Source organism: Haplochromis burtoni, unplaced genomic scaffold (genome assembly GCF_018398535.1).
Source record: "Haplochromis burtoni strain Fernald_Lab_line unplaced genomic scaffold, NCSU_Asbu1 Contig_672, whole genome shotgun sequence".
Taxonomy (NCBI): domain Eukaryota; kingdom Metazoa; phylum Chordata; class Actinopteri; order Cichliformes; family Cichlidae; genus Haplochromis; species Haplochromis burtoni.
In genome coordinates, this window is record NW_024583033.1 from 61841 (window position 1) to 87400 (window position 25560).

Sequence of the window (25560 nt, forward strand, 5' to 3'; positions counted from 1 at the left end):
GCACATCACAGCCAACCCCTGTGGCACCTACTGTGAGCCTGCAGGAGGGCAGGCCCATTTTTCCTTTTCAGGCTCGGCCAAAAGAACGAGCCATTGGGCGCTTTCCCACGTACTCCCTCACCAGGCCTGGTTCCAGGATGGAAGCCAGTTTACTCTGTATCAGGCAGGGTAAAATAGACCGGTGCTATTTTCTGCGCTAACAGGAATGACAGTTCATATTTTAGTTTTCACGGCAGCTGGTTAATATTAACAATTGTAGGCCTGATGATAATATGGGGATGAAATAAACATATTTGACACAAACAGAATGGTAACACAAGGCAATGAAAGGCAATATGACATAATGTGGTGTAATGTAATGTACATATAATATGCATTATAATGTTTCATGAGGATGTAGATGGTTCACTGAAGAAATACAAAATGACGGTTTCATATTAAGTAACACTGAAGGGCTTTTTTTAGACTGTTGGTCTCCTTGTTGCAATTGGCTGGGATGTGAGGGGGAAATGAATAGGAAGAAAGGGAAGAAGAACACAACAGCCTCTGAAGATGTTGACACAATTCGCTTGGTTTAAGAGGGGTAACTTATAACAGAGAGATTAATAACAATTATCAATGTGTGTGAATGTTTGTTAAGTCCCACTTCAGAGAACCGTACTGCAGTGGAGAACTGTTCCCAGGTGAGACCTAAGCAGCTAGCACAGATTGCTTGTCTGCTCCATGGGCTCAACTGTAAAGAACTTTTGGTGGACTGTTACAGAGCTGCAAGCATAGAAGTACACGCTATCATCACGAGGAGGCAAGACATGCGAGTCCTGCCTGATAAAAGCTAATACCCCAGCTGAAGATAATGGATATCACAACCAGAGATGGGCAGTAATGCGTTACTGTAATCTGATTACTTTATTCAAGTAACGAGTAAAGTAAGGGATTACTATTGCAAAAAAGTAATAAGATTACGGTTACTTTCCCATAGGAACGCTGCGTTACTGCGTTACTAAAACTGTGATTTTTTGCGAGAATGTCTCATGACAGTGACGTAAGCGAGTGTGCCGTTCGTGACAGCAGCTGTGTGCAGATCAACAATGGATCATATATCGAGTGCAGAGAGAGTATGAGCGTGCAGCGTTTAAAGCGTGGAAGTACTGACCTTACTTTGAGTTTGATTCCATAAAAAGTGACAAAAACATGAGTGTCCGCTGTGCGTGGGAAGAAAACTTCTTTTTACAGCGAAAAACCCCTAAACTTCCAACAAGCACCGAGTAGCTACGACGTAATGGGAAACTCACAGAGAAACTCGCGGATTCTTCCACTGACCGCGGCACACCTGCACCAGGGTAAACCTCCGCCTGCCCCACTCCTGCTTTACAGGTGAAAATAGAGCAACAGGACCGCTGAGTCTTTGACTTTATTTATTTTCTGCTGTGTTTCACTTGCATCTATTTGAAAGACTGAGTGTAAACACAATAAATATTTTATTTTATGTGCTGGAATGTGCAGAAAATAGGTTTAAATGTTAAACTAATTTATTCCAGTCAGAGAATGTTGCAGATAATTAAATGTTTGCTTGATGCATAAAGTTAAAAGATTAAAACTAATAAAACAAGTTTAAAAAAAGAGACTTTTCCATTTCCATTTTTCCATTTTTCCAAGAATAGGTTAACTTGAGTTCATATGCATGTAAAGGTAGACGAGCGAATACTTTTGGCAATACAGTGTAGTAAGACAGACAAACATCTGACATTTGTATCATAAAACAAACAAAGAGGATAAAAAAATCTAGGATATGTTATTGAATACAGAAACTTTATTATTTTATTCTAAGAATGTTTATCAAAATATATAACCATCAAACAAGAATAAAATGTCCAAACAAAACACATTCAAAATGACTAAAAGCCCCAACTGACAACTTATAAAATACAAAACTCTGTACTGAACACAAATAGGCCTTACACACTCAAACACAACCCACTGGACAGGCATCTCTGCTGATAACTGTATGCATGCTATATAATTGTTCAGACATTCTGGCAGAGGACATGTGGAGACCAACCCACATGGTTTAATTTTACCAAATTTTACCAAAATGATGTTTTTTATTTTGGTTGAAGAAAAAGAAGAACACAAACAAGAAGAGCCTAAAGAAACCCTCTAGAGTCTATAGAGATCATCTGACAGTGAATTAGACTCAATCTCAGAACAAAAGCAGGGATGTCTGGAGAGGGAATTAGGGACAGGTGCCCAGGACAACAATGATTTGATTCAGAGAAGTGGTTAACCTCCAGAGAAAACCAACACCTATCACACTGGTTAACATCCCTGGTTTGGACATCAAGGTCATGAACAGGTATGAATTCCTGGGTGTTCACCTTAATAGTGAACGGCACTGGTCACATGACACTCATGGGCAGTTCACTGTGTCGTAACAAGTCTTCAGTAATGTCTTGCACACCCCAAAAGACTTTGATGGTTGCCTGCTGGGTAAGTGGCAGCACAGAGGGGTAAAGGAAAAGGCTTGTGCGGCTCCTGACTGAGAGAAGAAGATTGGTGCAGAAGGGCAGCCCTGTCTGGCCAGCTCCCAAAACTCTAAATAGCAGATGTGTGGAGGAGGATGTTAGCCGAGCTAATGTGCATTATGGACAACACCTCTAACTCCTGGCACGAGACTGTTAGAGCCACAGTGCTATCGCGTCCTGACAGCATTCAGACTGTATGATACATGATAGATGATAGTTCTGTTTATTATTCATTTTTGTGTATTGTGATTGACTATGTGCTTCACATGTATGATCGATTGGTTTTAAAACTTAAGAATCTTCTAGGATGAAGGTGAAACGTCTCTGAGAAACATACCAGAAGGCAAAATTCTAGAAATGCTTGTCCCCAACAATTTTGGACATATGTCACTGAAAAACTGTCATGGAAATGCAGCTAAAGAAATTGAAATCTGAATTTCCTCATTGGTCACAGTTCACACTCAAAGACATGCCTCTAATGTTCCTGTTGCTGTATCAGCAGACCTGCTTCTAAGCCCTATCACCACAGTATGCTTCTCACCACATTTTGGACCTGGCTCTGGGGCTCACAGACACTTTGCTACCCAGCCAATCATCTGCATCCTGATGCAGACAGGACATCGCCAATCCTTTGCTATTTCGCCTTTTCAGGCGGAAGAGGGCTACTGTCTCTCTGCTTCTCACCCTGGTCAGAACCTGCCTCTTCACCTAAGTCTGAGGACATCAAGGTGCTAATGATGCTGAGTTTTCTGTTTATGAGTCTTCAGTAAGCTTGGTGGTTCGATCCCAGTATGCTCCAGTCTACATGCCAAGTGTCCTTGGGTAAAATACTAACCATGCTACTCTCCAATGCATCCATCAGAGTATGAATGCATGTGAATCTTAGATAGGAACCACTTAGAAACAGCGTACTTTGGCCATATTTCAGTCATCCATGGGTGAATGTACAAGTAAAGTGCTTTGAGTGGTCAGAGTAGAAAAGCGCTAAATAAGAACCAGTCCATTTACTTTCCTGAGCAGCAGATATAAAAAGTGAATTTTCAGCCTGTTAATATAAAGACTGGTTCCATCTGTCTTCCTTCTCTCACCCCAACCGCAGATGGCCCCGCCCCTCCCTGAGCCTGGTTCTGCCGGAGGTTTCTTCCTGTTAAAAGGGAGTTTTTCCTTCCCACTGTCGCCAAAGTGCTAGGGCTAGTGCTATGGTTGTTGGGCTTTTCTCTGTATGTAGGCGCTACCTTACAATATAAAGCACCTTGAGGCGACTGTTGTTGTGATTTGGCGCTGTATAAATAAAACTAAAATTGAATAATTCCTGTGGCCACATACACAACAGGTGGTGAAAGATTATATAATATAATGCGATGTGATGTATATAATTTCAAATTAATTATAATATTTTATGAGGACATAGGTTGTTCATTGAGAAATTTGAATATTGTGGAAACTTGAAATGATTTGACATTAACATTGAAGGTAACTGAGGTAAAATTCTTAGTTGGGTTTTTTTGTTTGTGTGTTTGTTTTGAGTGGTCACATCTGCTGACCCTCTACCTACTTTGCTATGGCAAGCTCAGAAACTTCAAATGGTTCCTCTACAGGAACTGTGCAAGCCCAAGGAGACTGTGTGCCCTGCTGAGCAGTCAGAGTCACCAGCATATTTAGTGATGACACCTCAGATGTCCCTTTAGGGTTGGCACATATACTAATTGGTGTTCTCATCTTACCCCACATACAACACATCACTCAACATGTGTGGTCTATGCATCCATTATTTTAACGACTATAGAAGCACAACCATGAAAGTCATTTCCCTTCATCATATTACTGCTCTTTAGGTCTTCTTGATGTTTCTTGTACTGAATTGCAAATCATATTGTACACTTAACCTTTTATTGAAATCAGCCAATAACACATCCCTCTGTCATATAAAATCTCATCAATATGGACAAAATAAATGACAAGATATGACCGACAGGATACCACATCCAAAGTGATCATGAGCCCATGTTATTAAAAGCTACTTCTGTCCACTTGTAAAAGCCATTAGCAGAGCTGTAATTGACTAGTGGACCAGGCGCTTGTTCCTGCAAATTATTTAAACGCATTCCAAAGTACAAGTTCAATCAAAAATGTAATGGCATGTAAAGTGTTTATGTATGTAAATCCTTTTCCAGGCTATATATTTATGGTAATGACATGCTAGAGCAGCCTAGTAGCATAGGGAACTGAAGAGTGTGTAATTACACTAATGCTCCACTGACTAATAGGCCACAGGGGAGGTGGAGTCCGTAGGCTTGTGTTAGCTCACTTACTGATGCACAAATCCCACCAGCATAGAAGATAGACTCCTGTGAGTCTGTGTGTTCAGACTGAGGAGTCTTTAGCAGGGCTTCATTTGTACACAAGACTGGTTTGGGATTATGACAAGTTTGTTGGTTAAAAAAGAGATTCTGTCTTGAATAAAAGGGCTAAAATTAGCAATGACTGAATATAGAGTAGTCACTAGAAAGTCTTTTTATAACATAAGAAAGTACATAGATGCATATGGTTGCCTGAGTAAAAAAAGAAAAAAAAAGTATCAACAGTGTGTCAAAATACTGCTGCTAATGATCTTCTATGTAACCTGTCAGAAACAAGGATGTAGGTGCTGTTATTTGGTTAGTGAGCATAAACTCTTGAGGCATGATGTTGATGAGTAGACTCACACACAGATATATTGAAAACACTGTAATATCTGACAATTATACCTACAATGTAGATTCAATCATTACATACAAAATGTGTAGCGAATGTGATATAATAGTAGCTTCTATATCACATTTACCTTCCACACTGGCATGCCTCCACTATACCTAATATATATGTCATACAAAAATAATAAAGCACAAGCTTTAAATATACTTGAGACTTTTGAAGTATAAAGATAGCCTTCAAAACAGTACATACTATATTTTATGAATGTGAATGGAAACGTTGCAAACAGTAATGTGCATGCAGAGGCAATTCTCTACTGTGGCAACAAAACAAACCTATATAAATACATGAAAGGCCAGAAAAAAAAATAAAAGCTTTTTCTTGGAAACAGCAGGAAAAGAAACAATAACAAGAAATTCCACAGACAGACCCCGACCGCCAGCGTAGAGACAGATGCCACTGTTCCAGTCCTTCCAGAAATGCAAAGAATATCCAGGTAGCTCATATAGTGGTCAAAGTAATCTCTTAGTAAATGAACTGATGCTTTAATAGCACTTTTCTACTCTCCCAGAGCACTCGTCACGCTTTATACCACATGCCACACTCACACAAGTGCTTTCTTTCTATGCTTTAAGGGCTTACTAGCTAACATTAAAACACATTCATTTCTGAAGCATTCCAATGGATGCATCAAAGAGCAACTTGGGGTTAATGTCTTCACCAAGAATCCCTGGCTCCCCCATGCAGACTGGGGGAGTCAGGGATCAAACCACCAACCTTCCAATCAGTAGATGACCTGCTCTACCTCCTGAGCTACAGCCATCCCATTAACTCGTCTGAGGGCACTGCTGGGACATTAGTCATGATTCAGGTTGTTCTTTCAACATTACTTAGTGTCACTGATCATCACAGCTGTTACTTTAACAAACTGATAACTGAATTAGACTATATTCACAGACCCATCTATCTATTCGTTTCCACTTGTCCTTATCAGGGTCATGGGGGGGCTGAAGCCTACCCCAGCGGGTAATATAGAATCACCAAATAGCCTAACCCCATTAACTGCATGTCTTTGGATTGTGGGAGGAAGGCAGAGTACCAGGAGAGAACCCACATAAACACAGGGAGGACATGTAAAAAGGCCTGGAGTCAAACTCAGGACCATTGCTGTGAGCAACAGTGCTAAACACTGCACCACCATGGTGCCCTATATTGAGACATTTAAATTATATATTCAGCCCACTGAATTGTGTTAAATAAGTTACTTTATTCCAGCGTGTCTTGGGTCTGCCCTAGGGCCTCCTCCCGGTGGGACATGCCCAGAAAACCTCACCCAAGATGAGCCCAGGAGGCATCCTTGTGAGATACCCGAACCACCTCAGCCCGCTCCTTATATTTTTTATTAAATCTAATAAAATTAATTTATTGGATTTGAAAATATATACCTCAAACATGAACCACGAAACATGTCTGAATATATTAACCCTTTATGTTGACTGTTTATCTTATTTATAAAATACATTTAAACTGGTATAACACCAAGTAATTTTAAGTTCCAGGTCTCAGAAAAACCCAAAATATTTGAAAACCTAAAAGGTATTTTTTAAATTATTTAAAATACATTCAGGTCATTAAATTTTAAATTAAGTGGTAATGATTCATCTCATAAATCTTCTCCTCTAAACAGTTAGAACTATAAGTATCGCTGTTGGTATCTGCAGTACTGGTCCTGTATTTACTTGCTATTGATACCAAAATACGTAGTATCACTCAACACTATCAGCTTCAGCTGGATTAGTCAGGATACTTTTAAACTGAAATGACCACACCCCTAACTTTAAACCTTATGCTATCCAAAGAGTTTAGTTGAGTTTTAGATATACACCTCCAACACGATCCAACCACACTGACCTGGCAGCAGGCGAACCCTCCAGTATATGCGCAGGCACAGCTCCTCCTTACGGAAACCACGCTGACATTTGCAGGTCAGTAGAGAGGGGTGTTTGGCTAGCAGGGCATCCCGCCTCTCCACGCACTCAGATGCCAACTGTTCTGCCTGCGGGGACACCGCTGCATCTTCTGCACATAGCTCCAAGCCTCGATACAATGCCTCGCACGTGGGTTCAACGGAGCACACACGATGAGCTTCAACACAGTCGATGGTGGGGGCAGGGAAGTTAAAGATGGATGCTGAGGATGGCAACACACCTAGGAAAGCAAAAAAGTTAACATCAGATACACTGCATTATTATGCCGTGACAAGGTCTTAGAGAAAATACTTACAGCCTATACATATAGTGACTTGCATAGCCAGCAAACTATTGCAGCTAAGATAAGATAAGCTAAATGTTAGCTTTACTGTTTGCACTGTTATATGTTTACTCTTTTGTGGAGCACAATTTTTTCTGATAGAGAATAAAATGTTGAGTGGCGCACCACAGCTAATAAGCAACAGCACCTTCTTCTGGACTCAGTCACTGGCTTTCTGCACCCTCATAGGTCCATACTCTCAAGATAAAACTGTATTTTCCGCACTATAAGGCGTATGTTTTCACTTTCATATTAGTGCATCAGTGCACCTTATAATCCAGTGCGCCTTATGTATGAATTCTGGTTGTGCTTACTGACCTTGAACCAATTTTATGTAGTACACGGTGCTCAAAAATCTGTCAAAAATGTTTTAGTACGACTTTGGTAAGCTACGAAGCCACATCACTTCATGGATTGCCGGAGCATTACAGATTCCGTAGTCATGAGTCTTGCTGAGTAACCTGGGTCCTAAACTCCGTTCTCCTCAGGTCTCAACGTCAAACGAACACTGCAGCATCACTAAGAGTTAAAAACTGTCTAAATTCTTTCATCTTTAATAAAATGATCAGCGTCCCTGCTTTACCAGGTGTAACAGTTAAGTTTAACATCCAGGCATCCATGAAAACAGAATTTATTAAATTTAACGGAGTTAGGAGTTAGCAAGAAGTTAGCTCGCTAGCTTCCACCTAAACATGATATAGCATGTTCTGACTGAGAGATTTCTGAAAAATTAAAACTCAGCTCTGCTACCACTTCCAACATAAATGACGACAGAAAACTAAACAGCATGACGTTTGTAGGATTACTGAAGTTGGGCTAGCTGGTATAAAATGATGTCGACGTGATCACTAGCAACGCAGCTATGTTAGCATAACATCAACAGAGTGAAGCTGGAGGATGAACGCTAGCTTTTTGCCACTCGATAAAAGTTAACGTGGGGGTTCCCGATGGTTAGGGACAAATGCAATTGTAACCCTAGTAACTGCATGTCTTTGGACTGTGGGAGGAAGCCAGAATACCAGAGATGCAAATAGCCACAGCAAGATGGCAGGGTCGAACTCAGAACCTTCTTGCTGTTTGCACCATGCTGCCAGGTAGGAATATTTCAGTTTTGATTATTTCAATATTGAAAACACTGACCCTAGCAATCAGAATATGCCATTTTTATGCCACTCTCCTCCAAATTTTTAGACCCCAGGAAACAAAGAAAATATAAATTACTATACAAAAATAAGTATAAAACTTACACTGCAAAAACTGGAAGCAATTTGGATATCACATATTATTTTAAGCTGATAGTTGGTCAGTTGTGGAAATTCCAGGTTCCAGTTGCCTAGGTACCCTTTAACATATATGCTGTACATTAATTCTGCACTAGTATTGGTAGTGATAAAACATTTACAAAATTTAGGACCGGTTGCCAGTCTGGGCTAAGACTCACACTTGTCAGCAATTTAAAATGACCAATTAACCTGGCCCCATGCATTTCTTTGGACTGTTGGAGGAAGACAGATGTGGTGAGGCGTGGTCGGCGTTGCCGTGTGGAGGCACCTGCATGGCATCCGCAATCACGCCTGCAGTGTTAAAAACACGGGGAAGCAGGGGTTGTTGGAGGTTGTGGTGTGATGCATGAGGAATGAACAAAGATGGGTTTGACTAACGATCTATGTATCCGCCATGTCTCAATCATACCACAACAGAATATCCAGAGACAAACCACGCAGACATGAAGAAAACTCAACACAGAAAGGTTCCAGGCTCTATACAAGCCTAGGACCTTCTTCCCATGAGTGCTAACCACCATACAACTGTCAGTTGTTTTTGTTGGTTTGTTTGATTTACATAAAGGAAGCTTTTATTATTTTGTGTTAAGATTATTTTTGGTGGCATGAGTGCATGACACTGAAGATGAGTGGTAACACCAACATCCAATCCAACCCCTGGACACCATCAGGAGTAGATGCAAAACCAATGATTATCATAAACTTTAAAGCTAAGTACTATCAATCCACTGCAATAGCATTCAACAATTGTTCAGTTGTAACGAGATAAAAGATTGTATTAAACCAGGAGTGTAGCATATTGTTGTCTTATCATAAAAAGTTAATGAGTTTCACATGTTTTTCATTAGAACTATGATGATCTAGAACTGTTGTCTTATTGTGCTGTTCAGTCTTACTTCTCTGACCACTTCTTCTATTCCTGAAATGATAAGTTCTTGATTTTGATCTTGACTTCTTGATTAAAGACATGCATACAAAAGAAAGCTGTAGTATTTTTTTTATATGTGCACAAAAAACACAAAACAAGGTAACTTGTCCTGGTTTGGCAATTTCCTTTTCTCTTTACGTGGCTCGGGGAGCTTTCATTCCTTGGATGGGTCACTACCTGGGCCTCAACCTTTCACACCCGCAGGTTGCTTTCCATCAAGAAGATGAGTATTTGGGAGCCACTGTGGTGAAGGGTCTCCGCCTGATCACAGTACCTCAGTTCTGAGCCTCATATTCTGCAATCCTACCTGAAATCTTACCTGTTCAGCTTCTTGGATTTCCCAGTCACTGGTCGTGCTCCTCACATTGCTTTGAAAGAATCTTGTCACTGGATACTCACCTGCCTGCCCACTCTTCACCAAGGCCGCCAAAAGCCTTGTCTTGTTCCAAGTATCTCCATCTTTGTCTTCTTCTGAATCACAAACTCACTTAGACCCCCAGTGCCATCTTTGTCTGCTTCCTGCCCAGTTTCCCCCTAATGAAAATAAATACTATGCACCTGCTTCCTGTTTGCCTTTGGCCTTGTCAAATCTTAAAGTAAACATGGTACACAATGGTATTGGAGCCATGGGTGGCCACACAGTCTGAAGTGTAGAGGGAGTAGAGCAGTGGCGAGAGGACACACCCCTGTAGCTCATCCATGCTGATGGTGATGCGGTCGGAGACGCACCTACCCTGAATGACTACCTCACCACCTGAGTTCTGGTCCTGCCACTTTCCTTGTGCATACTCTCCTGAGCGCCGCTCGGACATTGTGCTCTGCGATGCGGATTGCCGGTCCCTCTCTTATGATGTCACCGTCCTCAGTTGTCAGGCAGTAGTTAGCATTAGCCGCCTGACTAACCTTGAAACAGGCGTAGAACTGGTTCAGCTCGTTGGTGAATGCAGAGTCGCGTTGGTCGGCGCAGTGTCCCTGACTTTGTAAACGGCTGCAGTGGGCCCAGAACTACAGAAAGACTAATTTCAAACAGGCTTGCTAACACATGAGTGCCGTGCAACCCTGGATGGTCCAGATGGTTGGAGTGGTGGATGGTTGGTGTACGGCCACCATGTCCCAACAAGGCTGCGATGTCAGCAAGGAGGTGGTGGGATCATGTTTAGGGCCGGAATCATGGGGAGAGAACTGGTTGGCCCTTTTAGGGTCCCTGAAGGTGTGAAAATGACCTCTGTGAAGTATGTGGAGTTTCTGACTGATCACTTTCTTCCATAGCAGAAAAAGAAGAGCCATGCTTTCCACAAAAAAGTCATCTTCATGCTAGACTATGTACCATCTCGTGCTGCATCTGCATCATTGGCTGCTATTGGCATAAAAGGAGAGAAACTCATGGTGTGGACCCCATCCTCCTCTAACCTCAATCCTATTGAGAACCTTGGGAGCATCCTCAAGCAAAAGATGTATGACGGTGGGGGGCAGTTCACATCCAAACAGCAGCTCTGCGAGGCTATTCTGACATCCTGCAAAGACATTCAAGGAGAAACTCTCCAAAAAAGTTCCATGGATGCAAGAATTGTGAAACTGCTATCAAATAAGCGGTTCTATATTAATATGTAACTTGACCTGTTAAGATGTTTTTGATTGAAATAGCTTTTGATTTCAGTAAATATGATCTTCTGATGCTGCAAATTCAACAAATGACCATTTTCAATTCTCTACAACCTATAAAATGTTTTGAAACTCTGTTGTGCGTAATAATTTGGAACAGTGCGTTTTACGATTTTTATTTGTGAAAAACACTGTTATCATTGGGAGGTTTGTTCAGTAACATTTGAATTATACTCTAATGGTTGATGACTCAAAAATTATGCTGACTGTCATTTGAATCGACTATTTAGGAAAATCAGAGGAAAATATCACTTACATAATAATTTGGAACTTGGTGTATGTTCCCTCTGTCACCATGTCAGCTATGTCATAGTGTTTCTGATGTCTCTGAGTCTGTGTCTGTGCGTACGTGTCGTATTTCCTGTTTCACTTTGACAGTCTTGTGCACTTGGTCAGTGTATCTAGTTTTGCCTTCCCTCATCTCATTATGTTTGATTTGTCCCAGCTGTGTTTCCTCCTGTTCCCCATGCTCCCGTGATCCTACCTGTGTATTTTAGTCCTCAGTCTTCCCCTGCTTGTTGCGTCGTGCTATGTTTTCTCCTCTCATGTTCCTGAAAATATTCTAGCTCCTGGTCCTGGTTTGTTTCCTTCCTCAAGTTTCTTAGTCTCCAGGTTCCAGTGCCCAGTTTAGTTTCTAGTTTTTGGTTTGTTTTTTATATTAATGTTGTTGCAACGTTTGAGGCTTTTATTTCTGAGTTGACTGCTTTTCTGGGTGCTCCACGTGGGTAAAGAAAATTCTGCATAATAATTTTGGCTTTGGAATGCAGTCTAAAAGTGAACTATCACAAATTCTGTCTGCTGTGCTTTAACATCTAAGACAAACCACACCACAGTCAAACTGAAAGCGTGCTGAGAAGAATTCTCTGTGTGGTTGTTTGGTCTGCATTTGTGTAATAGGCATGATGCCAGTTGTCATGGACTAAGCACACAGTGACAATTTCACTCATCTGACTTTTAATAACTAAAGAATTGATTTTTCTGTCATTGCAACATTCCACCCCCTCTTTTGTTTTCTTACCTACTTGAAGAAGTGTACAATAAATGTAGGTAGGAATGGATGCTCTCCAAAGTCAGTCTTTCCTTTATGTATTGTTTTCAAATTGCTCTTAAATTCTGTTGAATCCAAAGTTTTTCCAGAAAGAAATTGTTGCTTTCTGAAGTAAGATTGCTTCAATTTGCAATAGCAAAAAAAATAAAATAAACAACAAAAAAACCTTGATGATCCACTGCTAAAATCCAATAACTGACACACGGGAAGTGCGACCCTCTGCCATCCTATAATGATGGCAGAAATGTCATATGGGGAGGTGGACGGGGGAATGCAGAGATAGAAAAAGGGAGAGATGGCAGTGCAGAGAGCAAAGGATGTAGAAGATTGTGAGCGAGCATACCAGTGTGAACCTTGATGGGTTGGACACGTGCACAGCATGAAGCACAATCAGCAGCACCACAGGCACACGCGCATGCATGGGAGAACACAATATTGCATAACCACAGGGGAGGGTTTAAAACACACACACTCATGCACACATACCTTTGAGTAAGAATATTGTGGTTGGGACAGCATAAACAGCCGTAATGAGAGACTTATCACATACACAGTACTTTTTTCAGTAATTAGTAATCTAACACATTATTATGTAATTCTAATTACTTTCTATCGTTACAACGCCGTTACCGTTACTAACAAGAAAATGCGATGCAGATGCGTTACTATTTTTCAACACACATACGATTGAAGCTGCCTTCAGCTTACTGGGAGCCAGAGGGCAAAACAATTGCACAAGTGCTGCTGATTGGCTGAGGAAGAAATAAGTAATCATGGCAAACCAATCACATGACCAATTTAAAGTGACATAGCAAAAATGACTACGGGAAGAAACTGCGTTGTCTAAGGAAAGCCCTCGAAAGCAACAACAAAAGCCAATAAACCCTTTCCTATTGGTGGAAAAATGTACCGTGTTGACCAATCAAAAAAACAACAACATGGCAACATGGCATTGGTTGTTCAGGAAGATCTTTCTTTTTATTCTTTTTTTTTGAGGGAAGTTTTAGGAAGGGTGGCAGCAAGAGACAGAGCGAGAGAGGGAGGGAGTTTTGAGATGTGAGAGATTTGTGACAGTTAGCGTGTTTGGAGTGTGTAGTTAATGTTTTGTCTTGTGTAGTTAGTGTGTAGTGCTGTGGATAGTTTTGTGTTGTGTGTCAGAACAATGAGGTAACTGCTGCAGTCGCTGCCAAAAAGCCACCATAAGCAGACAGCAGTGTAAACGGATAAACATTTTTTAAAGTAACGCAATAGTTACTTTTCGTAGTAATTAGTAACTTGTATAATATTGTAACTCAGTTACTAACTCAATTACTTGAAGAAGTAGCTAGTAACTATAACTAATTACTTGCCCAACACTGACAACTTTTAAGACCTGCTGACTCAGTGGAGGTTAAACACTGTCTGACGGGGGGCGTTTACTGTATTTACAACTTAGAAAATCAGTTTGGCTCAGATTAAAGTTAAGTTTCATAACTGCTGTTAGACGTTTAAACTGAACCATTTGCTGTTCTTTATTATTTGGTGTTCATATGTGTTGGATTTTTTTTTAACGGAATTGAATTTTGAATCAAAACTAGCATTAACAATCTTTTTCATACAAGGAGGAAAGAGAAGTGTTGGGATTTATGTTTATCTATAAAACTAATGTCTCATAAATAGAATAACATATTTGTGTTTTATTTTTTACTGCACACAGTGAATTGTAGAGAGTTTGGAAGTAGACTGCTACCCTAATAGTAACAGACACCAGACCACTCACAGGAACGGAGCCTCGATCATAAAGCTGCTCTTACAGAATGCAAGCTCCATCTTTACACTGGACGACAAGAGATGGTTGCCATGGTAATGGAGACGCTTAGAAAGCTGCAGAAGAGGAAACCTGAGCCGACATCACACCTAAGGCCACCCTAAACTGTTCTGACCAATCATATTAATACCACGTTTTTGTGACATGCAATAAAAGAGTGTTTACTTGCTGGGTGCGGCAGCCTTTTGTCTCTGAGCCAGAGAGAGAAGGTCCATGGTGCCATGTAAAACTAATTTGAAATTCCAACTGTTTGGATAATAAATTGTGAAAACTTATAACTGGAGCATATTTGCCTTCTCTCTCATAAAAAGCCCTACGGAAGGTGCGTTTCCACTGGGAGGAGCAGCGTCTGAACCAGCATGCTCCAGCCTGTCCAGAAATGATTACATCATCTGGTTCTTAATATTTATTCAACTGTATTCTAAGCACAAGCTGACTGTTAGAATTTTCAGAGTTCACAAAAATAAAAATAAAGAACAACCATCCATCTTCTTCCGCTCATCCGGGGCATGGTCACGGGGGCAGCAGCCTACGCAGAGAAGCCCAGACCTCCCTCTCCCCAGCCATCTCCTCCAGCTTGTCCAGAGGAACACCGAGGCGTTCCCAGACACGCCGAGAAATATAATCTCTCCAACGTGTCCTGGGTCTGCCCCGAGGCCTCCTCCCGGTGGGACACACCTTACCCCGGACACGCCCAGGAGGCATCCTTAACAGATGCCCGAACCACATCAACTGGCTCCTTTCGATGTGGAGGAGCAGCGGCTCTACCCTGAGCCCATGGCTAAACTTCTCACTCCCCCCGCTCCCTACTCCCATCACTCGTCAACAAGAGATACTTAAATTATTCCACTTGGGGCAAGAACTCGTCCCTGGCCCAGAGTAGGTACTCCACCCTTTTCCAGCTAAGGACCATGGCCTCAGATTGGAAGGGGCTGATTCTCATACCACCGCTTCCCACTTGGCTGCGAACCGTTCCAGTGTGAGCTGGAGGCCAATTACTTAACAAGGCTTGTTAGAAACTATGAAACACATCGTGCAGACTTCTGGATGTTAGAAGACAACTAATAATTCTCATGAATAAGACCAAAGGCAGAAAGTCGTCCTTTATTTCTGAACATGTTAATAGCAATGTTGATAGCACCCCGAGATTTATATTATATTACTCATCCATTCGCTTCCGCTTATCCTTTTCAGGGTCGCGGGGGGCGCTGGAGCCTATCCCAGCTGTCATAGGGCGAGAGGCGGGGTACACCCTGGACAGGTCGCCAGTCTGTCGCAGGGCCAACACACAGGGACAGACAACCATTCGCACTCACATTCACTCGCACATTCACACCTAGTGGCAATTTGGATTATCCAATTAACCTATCCCCACAAGCTGCATGTCTTTGGACGGTGGGAGGAAGCCGGAGTACCCGGAGGGAACCCACGCAGAACACGGGGAGAACATGCAAACTCCACACAGAAAGACCCCGGCCTGATGGTGGAATTGAACTCAGGACCTTCTTGCACAACTTTATTCCTTTTTCATGTTGGCTGAAAACAGTTTTACATATATGCTCTTATAACAGGACGCAGACACTTTAATTGCTGAGTCTATGTTTGAAGTTTGTTTGTATACCTGATCTTTACTCTCAAACCTTTAAACTGCAGCGGAGAGAATAAAAAACTGTCGGAGCAGGTTTGATCATTTTGATTAAAAATCGGCTGGAAACTCCACATTTTCACTCACTCTTTTATTTAAAGCATGAGTTAAGAGATTATATGATGGGGGAATCTTTTATATGAGCTGCATGTGTTTGTACTGAAGAGTAAACGGTCACATTGTCACAGGAAGATGCGTGCATTAATTTCGTTATTTATTAAATATATAAATGTTGTTCTGGTTGATTCTAATCGTCTGCTTAGTCTCTTACGCCAGCGTAAGGTTGCACGGTCAGACAGGGCAGGGGCCACACAGGTTTATAACCTCAACCTCCTCGAGCGTGGAGAGAGGCTGAAACCACTTCTCTGGTGAGCCTGGTGAAGGAGAGACATTAGTTGGGGCATTCCCTGCCTCCCTCCATTGTGATGACCATCTCACACAGGCCCAGAGAGCGGATGTTGCTGCATTGCAACAGCGCTTTCCAGACGTTCCCCCCTCCTGCTTGGCTGTACGACTCTCATCGAGCACCATTTTGAAATGCAGCTTGGAGTGACGGTGCGTTCATGACCCGACAGGCTTCCTGAACATAAAAGGCAAATTGTTCAGAGGGAATTGGCTGAAATGCTGAAGATAGGTAGCCCCATAGTTCTTGTGGTGAAGAAAGATGGGTCTATACGGTTCTGTGTGGACTATCGCAAAATAAATAACGTGTCACATTTTGTTGCTTACCCCATGCCCCGGGTCGAAGAACTCCTGGACCGGTTGGGCATGGCCCGGTTTTTCACAACGCTGGATTTAACCAAGGGCTACTGGCAGAGTCCCTTATCTGCAGAACCCAAGGAAAAAACAGCCTTCTCCACGGTTTGTACCAATCTGTCACACTTGCATTCAGCTCGTTCAGAGCCCCAGCCGAGTGCTGCAGCCACACAATGCATTGCTGCCCCCTACTTGGACGATGTTATCATCCATAATGACACCTGGGTGGAGGGTAAATGAAGTTGGTGTTCGCCCTCTGAGAGGTGAAAGTCAGCAGAGGTTATGCAAGTTATGGTGGCACCCACGCTTTATCGGCTGCACCTGAGCCCGACTGCTTGCTTGCTATGATACTGGGCTGGGCAGACATCTCCAAAATCATCAAAGCACTTTTGCAAATAGGCTTTATTTTAAAAACCAAACACATATTTGAAGATTCAACCACTCCATTAAGTGCATTTAGTGACACAGGGTATTTCAAACTACAGCTTAGTTAGTTTCAACATTTCTATTGTTGGTGCTGAGAAATACCCACTGAAAGAATGGCCACCAGGCCAAAGCAATGGTTTTGACTCGATCATCGCTAGCCCCGCTCCCTGGCTTTGATGACTGAGACTGACAGATAAAATTAATTCATGAACACAGCCCCGAGGCCAGGAGTGCCAAAATGAATTAAATAAAAGGTCATTAAATAACTAGCTAAATGTGTCAATAAGTAATTGATTAATTAAGTCCAAAGACATGCAGCTTGTGGGGATAGGTTAATTGATTAATCTAAATTGTCACTAGGTGTGAATGTGAGTGTGAATGGTTGTCTGTCCCTTGTGTTAGCCCTGCGACAGACTGGCGACCTGTCCAGGGTGTACCCCGCCTTTCGCCCTATGACAGCTGGGATAGGCTCCAGCGCCCCCCGCGACCCTGTAAAGGAAAGCGGAAGCGAATGGATGGATGGATTATCAAATTATTTATAATGAATAAGCTGACATTTTTGATAAACACAATATAATCGACCGTTTAAGTTTTTGTAATAGTTGACATTTAATTAATTATAATTTAAACATAATTAAAATAATGTATATTATACCCTTTAAAGCCGGTCGGAGCGGGCACGCTCCGTTTTGCGTAACTATTTTTAAGTCCCTGTAGAACCGGAACCACTTAAGCAATAATTTTTTTTTGCATATGAAACCGGAGGAGTTGTACTTACATCTTGTGCCATCAGCTTGCCCTAGGTCACAGTTTCCTTCCACATAAAGCTTTGCAAAAATATCGCGCTTGCAGCAACAAAAACATAATATTCCAGAAACACGCTTTGCCGATCCGATCAGCTGTTCAAAACACGTCCTACGTTGGAATAGACGTCAGCGCGAACTATCGCATAGCCGTTATTTTCCTGGCCAAAACAGGAAGTGATGTCATTTTGTGGAAAATGTAGTTTTTTTTTTGTTTTTTTTTTACTTCAGGGCCTTATAAGCCTGTACTGGTGTTTTTAAAATTCATGTTTGACTTTATGCTTTTCTGAAGAGTTTCTGAGATGCTTAGAACTCAAATTGCACTGCTGGAAAGCGCTTTACACAACTTGTACATTCACACAAGCACTTTCGTATACACTATTTCTAAATGCTTCTGTTATATTCTCTCTTATAACTTAACTGGTAAGTAACGACGCCTTCTTTAGTTGTAGTAATTTACTTTAATAACCAGTCTAAGGAAAGGCGCAGGCATATCAATGCGCGCATACACCACACTTTGTGTTCTACACTCAATAACAGAAAGTAGTACCACAAACTATAAACTGATTTTACTAAATACATAACAGCTTCCAATTTAACATTCACACACCAATGCCTGCATCAGAGAGCAACATAGTGTTAGCATCGTGCCCTAGGATATTTGCCCAGGATGCCCAAGGATGCAGACTGGGATCGACTGCTCTACCACCTGAGCTACAGCTACCCCTGAAGCAAATAAGGGCTGGGATGCAGATGCTCAGCCATGAAACTAAATGAAGTTCTCTATCAGTGTTATTGAGTTAATCTGAAGGCCACATGCAGTTTTTAGGCATGTAAATATTGACTGAAAGTTGGTGCCTCTGTGCACTACGTACCTCAGCATCCGCTGATCCCTCTCTGTAATATTAGGTTAGCTACCGCTTTGTGCTGACTAGTTGTCATTCCCACTTGATCCACATTGTTATAATACCACTAACAATTGATTGGGGAATATTTAGTAGTGAGGAAAGGCATTGTTGCACAGATGGTATCCTATCGGCACCATGCTGAAATTCACTGAGCTCCTTAATAATAATAAAACTACTACTAATAATAATAATAACTTTATTTATAAAGCGCCTTCAAACAAAGTGCTGTACAACTATTTGAAACTAAAGAGATAAATAAAATAAAAGTGATACATAGGAATACAAGTAAAAAACACAATACAAGTTAAAAATGGTAAAAATTTAAAAACTAAGAGCCATAGGATTAAGACATGTAGGTTGGGGTGAACAACTGTGTCTTCAACTTAGTTTTAAAAACCTCCACAGAGCATGCCTGCCTAACATCTTGAGGGAGGTTGTTCCACAGACACGCGGCATGAAAAGAAAAAGCACGCTCTCCATTTGTCTTTTTTCCTGATCTAGGAACCTTTAGAAGGCCAGAGTCCTGAGATCGTAGAGCACGGGATGGAACATAAAGGTGTAAAAGGTTGGAGAGGTATGAAGGTGCCGTTTAAAGCCTTGTAGATGAGCAGCAGGACCTTAAAATCTGCTTGAACCTGACAAGGTAGCCAATGAAGAGATCTCAGTACATGGGTAATGTGCTCAAATTTTCCAGTTCTTGTTAAAATGCAAGTAGCTGCATTTTACACCATCTGTGAAACCCATTCTTTCACAAATGTTTGTAGGAGCAGTCTGCATGCCTAGGTTGTTGATTTTATACACCTGTGTTCATGGATATGATTTGAACACCTAGATTCAATAATGTAGGTGAATGTGAATAATTACTTTTGGCAACATGGTATAGACGAGGTCAAGCAGGACACTTTTCTTACAATTCCAAAGAGTCCAAAGAGTCGTGCTGACAAATTTCTCTCTTAGCAGCAGCTTTTTCTGTATCATGTAGACCAGATGCAATTATATCCAGCCTGTGAGATAATTTCATGCGTCAGTTATTAATGGCCCCTCCAGTATGTGGGACATCAATCTTTAGCCCTGCTGAGAATTCATGCAGGCAGAGGTGGGACTATATTTTGATGGGCCCACTATGTGGTCAATCACATTAAAATACAGACTGGGCTCACACCGTTATGTGACAGAATGAAGGGGACAGATGTTCCAAAGACAGCAAATGTAGTGGTGCAGGTCAGGTGTGCAGAGAGGCGGAGAGTCGGTGGTCCTTCTAAAGTCTTTGTGGGGCCCTCGCTATAACACGCTTCACTTTTCTTCACTTTTCTTCACTTTTCTTTTTTGCATGCTTTTTTGTTTGTTTGTTTATAACCCATTGTGTTCTGCATCCTGGTTGGCTGTAGACCATTGTCAATCAATCTCGTGCCGTGTTTCCTGTACAGTACAGAGTGCGTTCATCTTGTCAAATTTACATAAATCTTCAATCGCTAGCAGTGTGACTCTGAAGTGCTGCACTGTATGTTTGTAAGATTCCTCCAACAGCTGTTTCCAGCTTTTCTAGAGCTTCCAAAAAACCAAGTGAAGCATTGTCCCCAAAGTTGGGAATATGCTATTTCAGTTAAATTATTTTTCTCTTGTTTCAATCAGGTCTGCTGAAAAAAATGAAAATATGGTGTTTTGACCAGGAGGAGGCCCTGAGGCAAACCCAGGACATGCTGGAGAAATTATATCTCTCAGCTGTCCTGGGAACGCCTCGGTGTTCCTCCTGGAAAGGCTGGAGGAGGTGACCGGGGAGAGGGAGGTCCGGGCTTCTCTGCTTAGGCTGCTGCCCCCGTGACCAGGCCCCGGATGAACGGAAGACGATGGATGGATGAAAGTTGGCATAATCTTCCATTATGGTCCACTTTAATCAAATACTGCAACCAATAAAGACCTAAAAATATATACTTATATCGATGCATCCCATGACTTTGGCAAAATGATACCAATCAAAAAATCTCTATTAGCCTTTCAAACAATAATCAGTTCTCCCTCATGCATAATGAAAAGGCCCAGTCATAGCTGATGGATGAAATTTCAAGGGCTCACACTCGAGAGAAAGATGGAAAGGAGCAAAGAAAGACTGTTTGCAGCTTGTGATAAGAGAACATCTTAGAATCGCTGCATGGACTTTGGCTCCCTGTTCTGTGCTTCCTTAGTAACAGCTTAAGCTGAAGACCAATAACTGTAGTCTGACCGTTTAAGAAAGCAAAAACTTAGTTAGTTCTGCAGCACGAGAGTGGGTCAACATATCTATCGTATCTATGGGAGAAAGAGTAGTTTGCAGAAAATCAACAAAATGAGCTCAGCTCTAGTTCTCCTTTGGTTCCTCTCACCATCCCAACTCTATCCTCATTTTAAATGAACCAGAATTAGTCTTACAGAACTCAATATGTCACCTGAAAGATCACATTTTAAAGAGACTTGGAGAGACTGAATAACCAACCCTATACATTCTCATTTCCCTTCACTCCTTGTTTATGAATAACTTAACAGGGGAGCTGTAATTAGTGTAATTATGATCTGAGCACAAAATAATGGATAATGTGTGAATGGTTGCAAAGTTCGCAGACAGTTATGAATGCCTTTTTCTTTCCATTCTGCAAAGGAAGTCCCACTGTGTCGCTACTGATCCCAGTTTGTGTTTCATAAAAGCATGAATGTTGATGGACTGTGGTTTTCACAAGAAAAAAAGCAGGAAAGGGGTGAGTCACTCGCGGCCAATGAAACGACTGCTGGGGAGGTTGTGATAGCAGGCTTTAAGTGAGTAATACTCCGCTAAACCTAGATTAAACCTATACTGTGAATGAGCGACAGGATGTCAGTCACATTGAATTGAAACTAAAAACTCATGCTGACAACGATCACCATTCCTTTGAGAATCAAGAGGCAGCAAGAGACGAAAAGAAAGTCGAGAGTAAAATAACAGATGAAAAATAGGGAAAAACTCTTGAATTCCTGTGAAAAAAACACCAGTTGTTTCTTAAAACACTCAACTATGTAAATGTGCTTAAAAATGAAATACAAGCTCGTTTCTGTTGCCGTTAATTTTGTACAATCATAATTTAATAAACTGTTGAAATATGAATGCGCTGTCACAGATCAAATTTGAAATCAACCAAAGCTTTATTCACAATGAAGACAGCAGTGACTGATTATTATCCAATGGGAGTTAATAAGAATATTCTTTTTAGTAGTAATAGTATCAGTTTAATCAACTAACATAGAGGTTTATAAAACTGACCAGTCAAAGTAAAAAAACAACTTAAAGAAGTCCAGACGCTCTTTTGATTCAATTTATAGCTCTTTTTCACTCATACTTACAGGGTCAGCTCGGCTCGCATACAAAGGACGTCATGGGACTTTAGACCACAATGCTATAATGATAATATAATAATAATATAATAACAATACTACTTAAAATAATATTGTAATGAAAACTGAAATAGAAAACGTTGAGTCGTGTTGAGTTAAGCCAGGTTGCATTGCATCAAGCCTGGTAGGTAGTAGTGGACAAGGGCTATTATTCTGTCATTAAAACAAATCAACTGAAAATGAATCCTGGCCAGGTCTCTCTTGTTCATTTCAATCTCAATGAGACTTTTCACCTGGATGAAGGACAATAAAGGAAGTATGACTATATGAGACTAGAATGGGAGACATTCCTCTTCCAAAAGTCCAGCAACTGGTCTCCGCAGTTTGTAGATGTTTAAGGAGAATTGTTAGATGGGGATGCTACAGTGGAAAGATGGGCCCTTTCCTAACTTTTCTGAGACATTTTGGTGCCATCAAATGCAAAACCAGTTAATATTTTTTCCAAACTTTTCTTAAAATTCTGAAACATTTTTCTCACTTTAAACATGTGATGTGTTTTCCAAGTCCTACTGTGACTAAAATATGGGTTTACGAGATTTACATATCAATGCACTCAGTTTTGAGTTACATGTTAAACCGAGTTTATTGGAATGTGGTTTTAGGTACTGTATTTGCCAGAAAACAAACCCTTTGTGTCTGTCCGAAGGGTGTTCGAGATTTCTTGTATTGGCAGATCCAGGATCGATTGTATACTTTCTACTTAACACTGATTTGTTTTTCCTCGAAATTGGACTTTTATGTATGTTTGTTTTATGTATGAGGTGCTGCAGCAGTTGGCTGAGCATGTTTGTGTGATGTTTGGCAGGTTTTTATTCCAGACGCCTTTCCTGAAACAGCTGCCCAAGAGATTTGTGGCATCACTCACCACGGCGAGCGTTGTGGTGCTGGGTCTGTGACCCAGTGTTTCTGCATTTGGACATTTTGAATCTGGTTGAACTTATATTCTAAATTTAGTTACATTCTCTGAGTTTTTCTTGTGCTTGTTAGTTCTGATTAGATCATTTAGTTCCGTTTGCATTTGTCCTTTAGATGTCGCTCCTTCCTGTGTTCCCTGTATTTGGTCTGTCATGTCTATCCTGTTTTATTTTGATAGTCCCTTGTCCAGTGTTCAGTGTATTCAGTTTTGCTTCCTCCCTGTCTCGTCATGTCTGATTAGTCCAGCTGTGTTTCCCAGCTGTTTCCCACCCCCTCGTTATCCTCTATGTATTTAGTCCTCTGTCTTCCGCTGCCTGTTGTCAGATTGCTCATCTTCCCTTCTGTTTCTAAGTCTCAGAACATGAAACCTGGAACATTAAAAACCTATGTTTTAGATCTCATGTCTCAGGTTTTAGATCTTTACGCTCCATGTACTTAGTGCTTAGTTGTTTTTCCCAGTTTAGGTTTTGATAGTTTAGTCTTTGTCTCCCATTTGCTTTTGGTTTGTGTTTCATACAGCCATAAATAAAGGATCGCTTTCAGTTAAAGTTCGGTCTCTAGCATCTGCATTTGGGTCCACTCTCTCTCCACTCCATACTGTCCGTCAGCGCAGTACTGCAAATATTTGCATAATTATTTAGCTTATTACCAATCCTATGACATACTCAGTGCCAGTTATCTTAAAATTGTTATTTACAGAGATGAGGCAAGGAGTAATATTGGCAGTCAAAAAATTACAGCTGTCAATGAGAGACAGATTATTATTTTTACATAACAAAAGTAATATGATGACAGGCTTTATGTAAACTATTTTACATAAAGCACATAACTGTAGCTGCCTCCACCAGTGTGTGTATGTGAGAGTGAATGAATAGTGGTATTGTAAAGCGCTTTGGGTGCCTTGAAAAGCGCTATATAAATCCAATCCATTATTATTATTATTATTTTGTAATTTGACAGTTTTAAGTCTTGTATTATAACCTTCTTTTTCCTATTTTAACTGCTCCCTTGATGAGATCACCACAACATATCATCTTAGTCCATCTCACACTATCATTATTTCACCGACACTCTCCTTCACTACACTTCCTATTTTCCTTCTGCCCGGCTGCTCCACCTACCTTGCCCTATACATCCACTATTCTCCTCTGTACAGATACAGCCATTTAAAATAGCTGCCTCTTCGCTGACAGGACCATGGTGGATGTGTGACGGATTCTTGGCTGATGCGTGATAGTGATAATTTCACCTTGGGAAGTGGACGATGCAACCATTTAGAAAACCAGTGGTAATGTCTTGTGTATTGACCATGTAACTTAGTATTTTATAAAGTAATTGATACGTTACATTATGACTTCTGTGTATAATTCACATTTTGTGGATATGAATTAAACATTGCTGTTGCAATATTATTGTTGCTTTTGTATTGTGTTACAGGTGCGTAAACATTACAAATGGGTCATTTTGGCCCGTTGGTTGGTAACTTTTAGACAACACAATGCAAGAGGATTTCGTAAACAGAGCTTTTGTGTGTTTTGTATGACTTACACACACACAGGTACTTAAAATTCCCCTCTCGCCCCTGCAGGCGGTCTACTCTTCAAGCCCAGGTCCTCTACCAGAGGTCTGGGTCCTCCCACTCGACTTGCTTGGAGCTCACTGCACCAAGTGTTCCAATTAGCACTAGTACCACTGTTACCTTCACCCTCCACATCTTCTCGAGCTCTTCTCTCAACCCTTGGTACTTCTCCAGCTTCTCCTGTTAGTTTTTCCTGATGTTGCTACATCTACATCTATCACTACAGCCATCTTCCTCTACTTGTCGACCACTACTATGTCTGGTTGGTTAGCCATCATCAGTTTATCTGTCTGTACTTAGAAGTGCCACAGGATCTTAGCTCCATCATACTTAGCCACCCTAGGGGGATTTTCCCATTTTTACATTGGACATCTAGGCCATACTCAGCACAGATATTCCTGTATATTATGCTGGAATTGGTTATGGCGTTCCATGTATGCCCTGCCTGGTAGCATCTTGCACCCTGCTGTTATGTGCTGGAGTGTCAGGGGGCATCTTTACACAGCCTGCACCTGGGGTCTTACAGCTACAAGTTACAGCTACAAGTTTTGCCTGTGGAAATCCCACAGGCAAAACTTGTAGCTGTCCTCAATATCTGCAATGTTGCCTTCTGGTATTGTGAGCACCTCAGTTCTGACTACCTTCCCTTCCTTTGTTAGCATCCGACTACATTTCTCCAGTCCGAATGACATTCCAATGTCAATTGCGCCATTTGTAGTCAGTATACATAGCTAATCCTGTCAGTAATGTCACTGAGGGTGTTCAGGGATATGTTGAACATCAGTGAGGACAGAACATCACCTAGGGTCCTGTTGATCTTGTACACTTCTAGGCATTCCAGGATCCAGGTGTGGGGCATTGAGTCATAGGCCTTC

General features: G+C 41.3%; 1 protein-coding gene across 1 annotated transcript in view; it reads right to left on the reverse strand.

Annotated features, from left to right (window-relative positions):
* The window catches only part of LOC102308793 (GDNF family receptor alpha-4), a gene marked incomplete at its 3' end in the record, with an annotated part of 74889 nt that overhangs the window by 34466 nt on the left and 14863 nt on the right, over positions 1–25560 (reverse strand). The window contains 1 exon segment of the mRNA XM_005949727.3: positions 7128–7424. Coding sequence (XP_005949789.1) covers positions 7128–7424 — 297 coding nt within the window.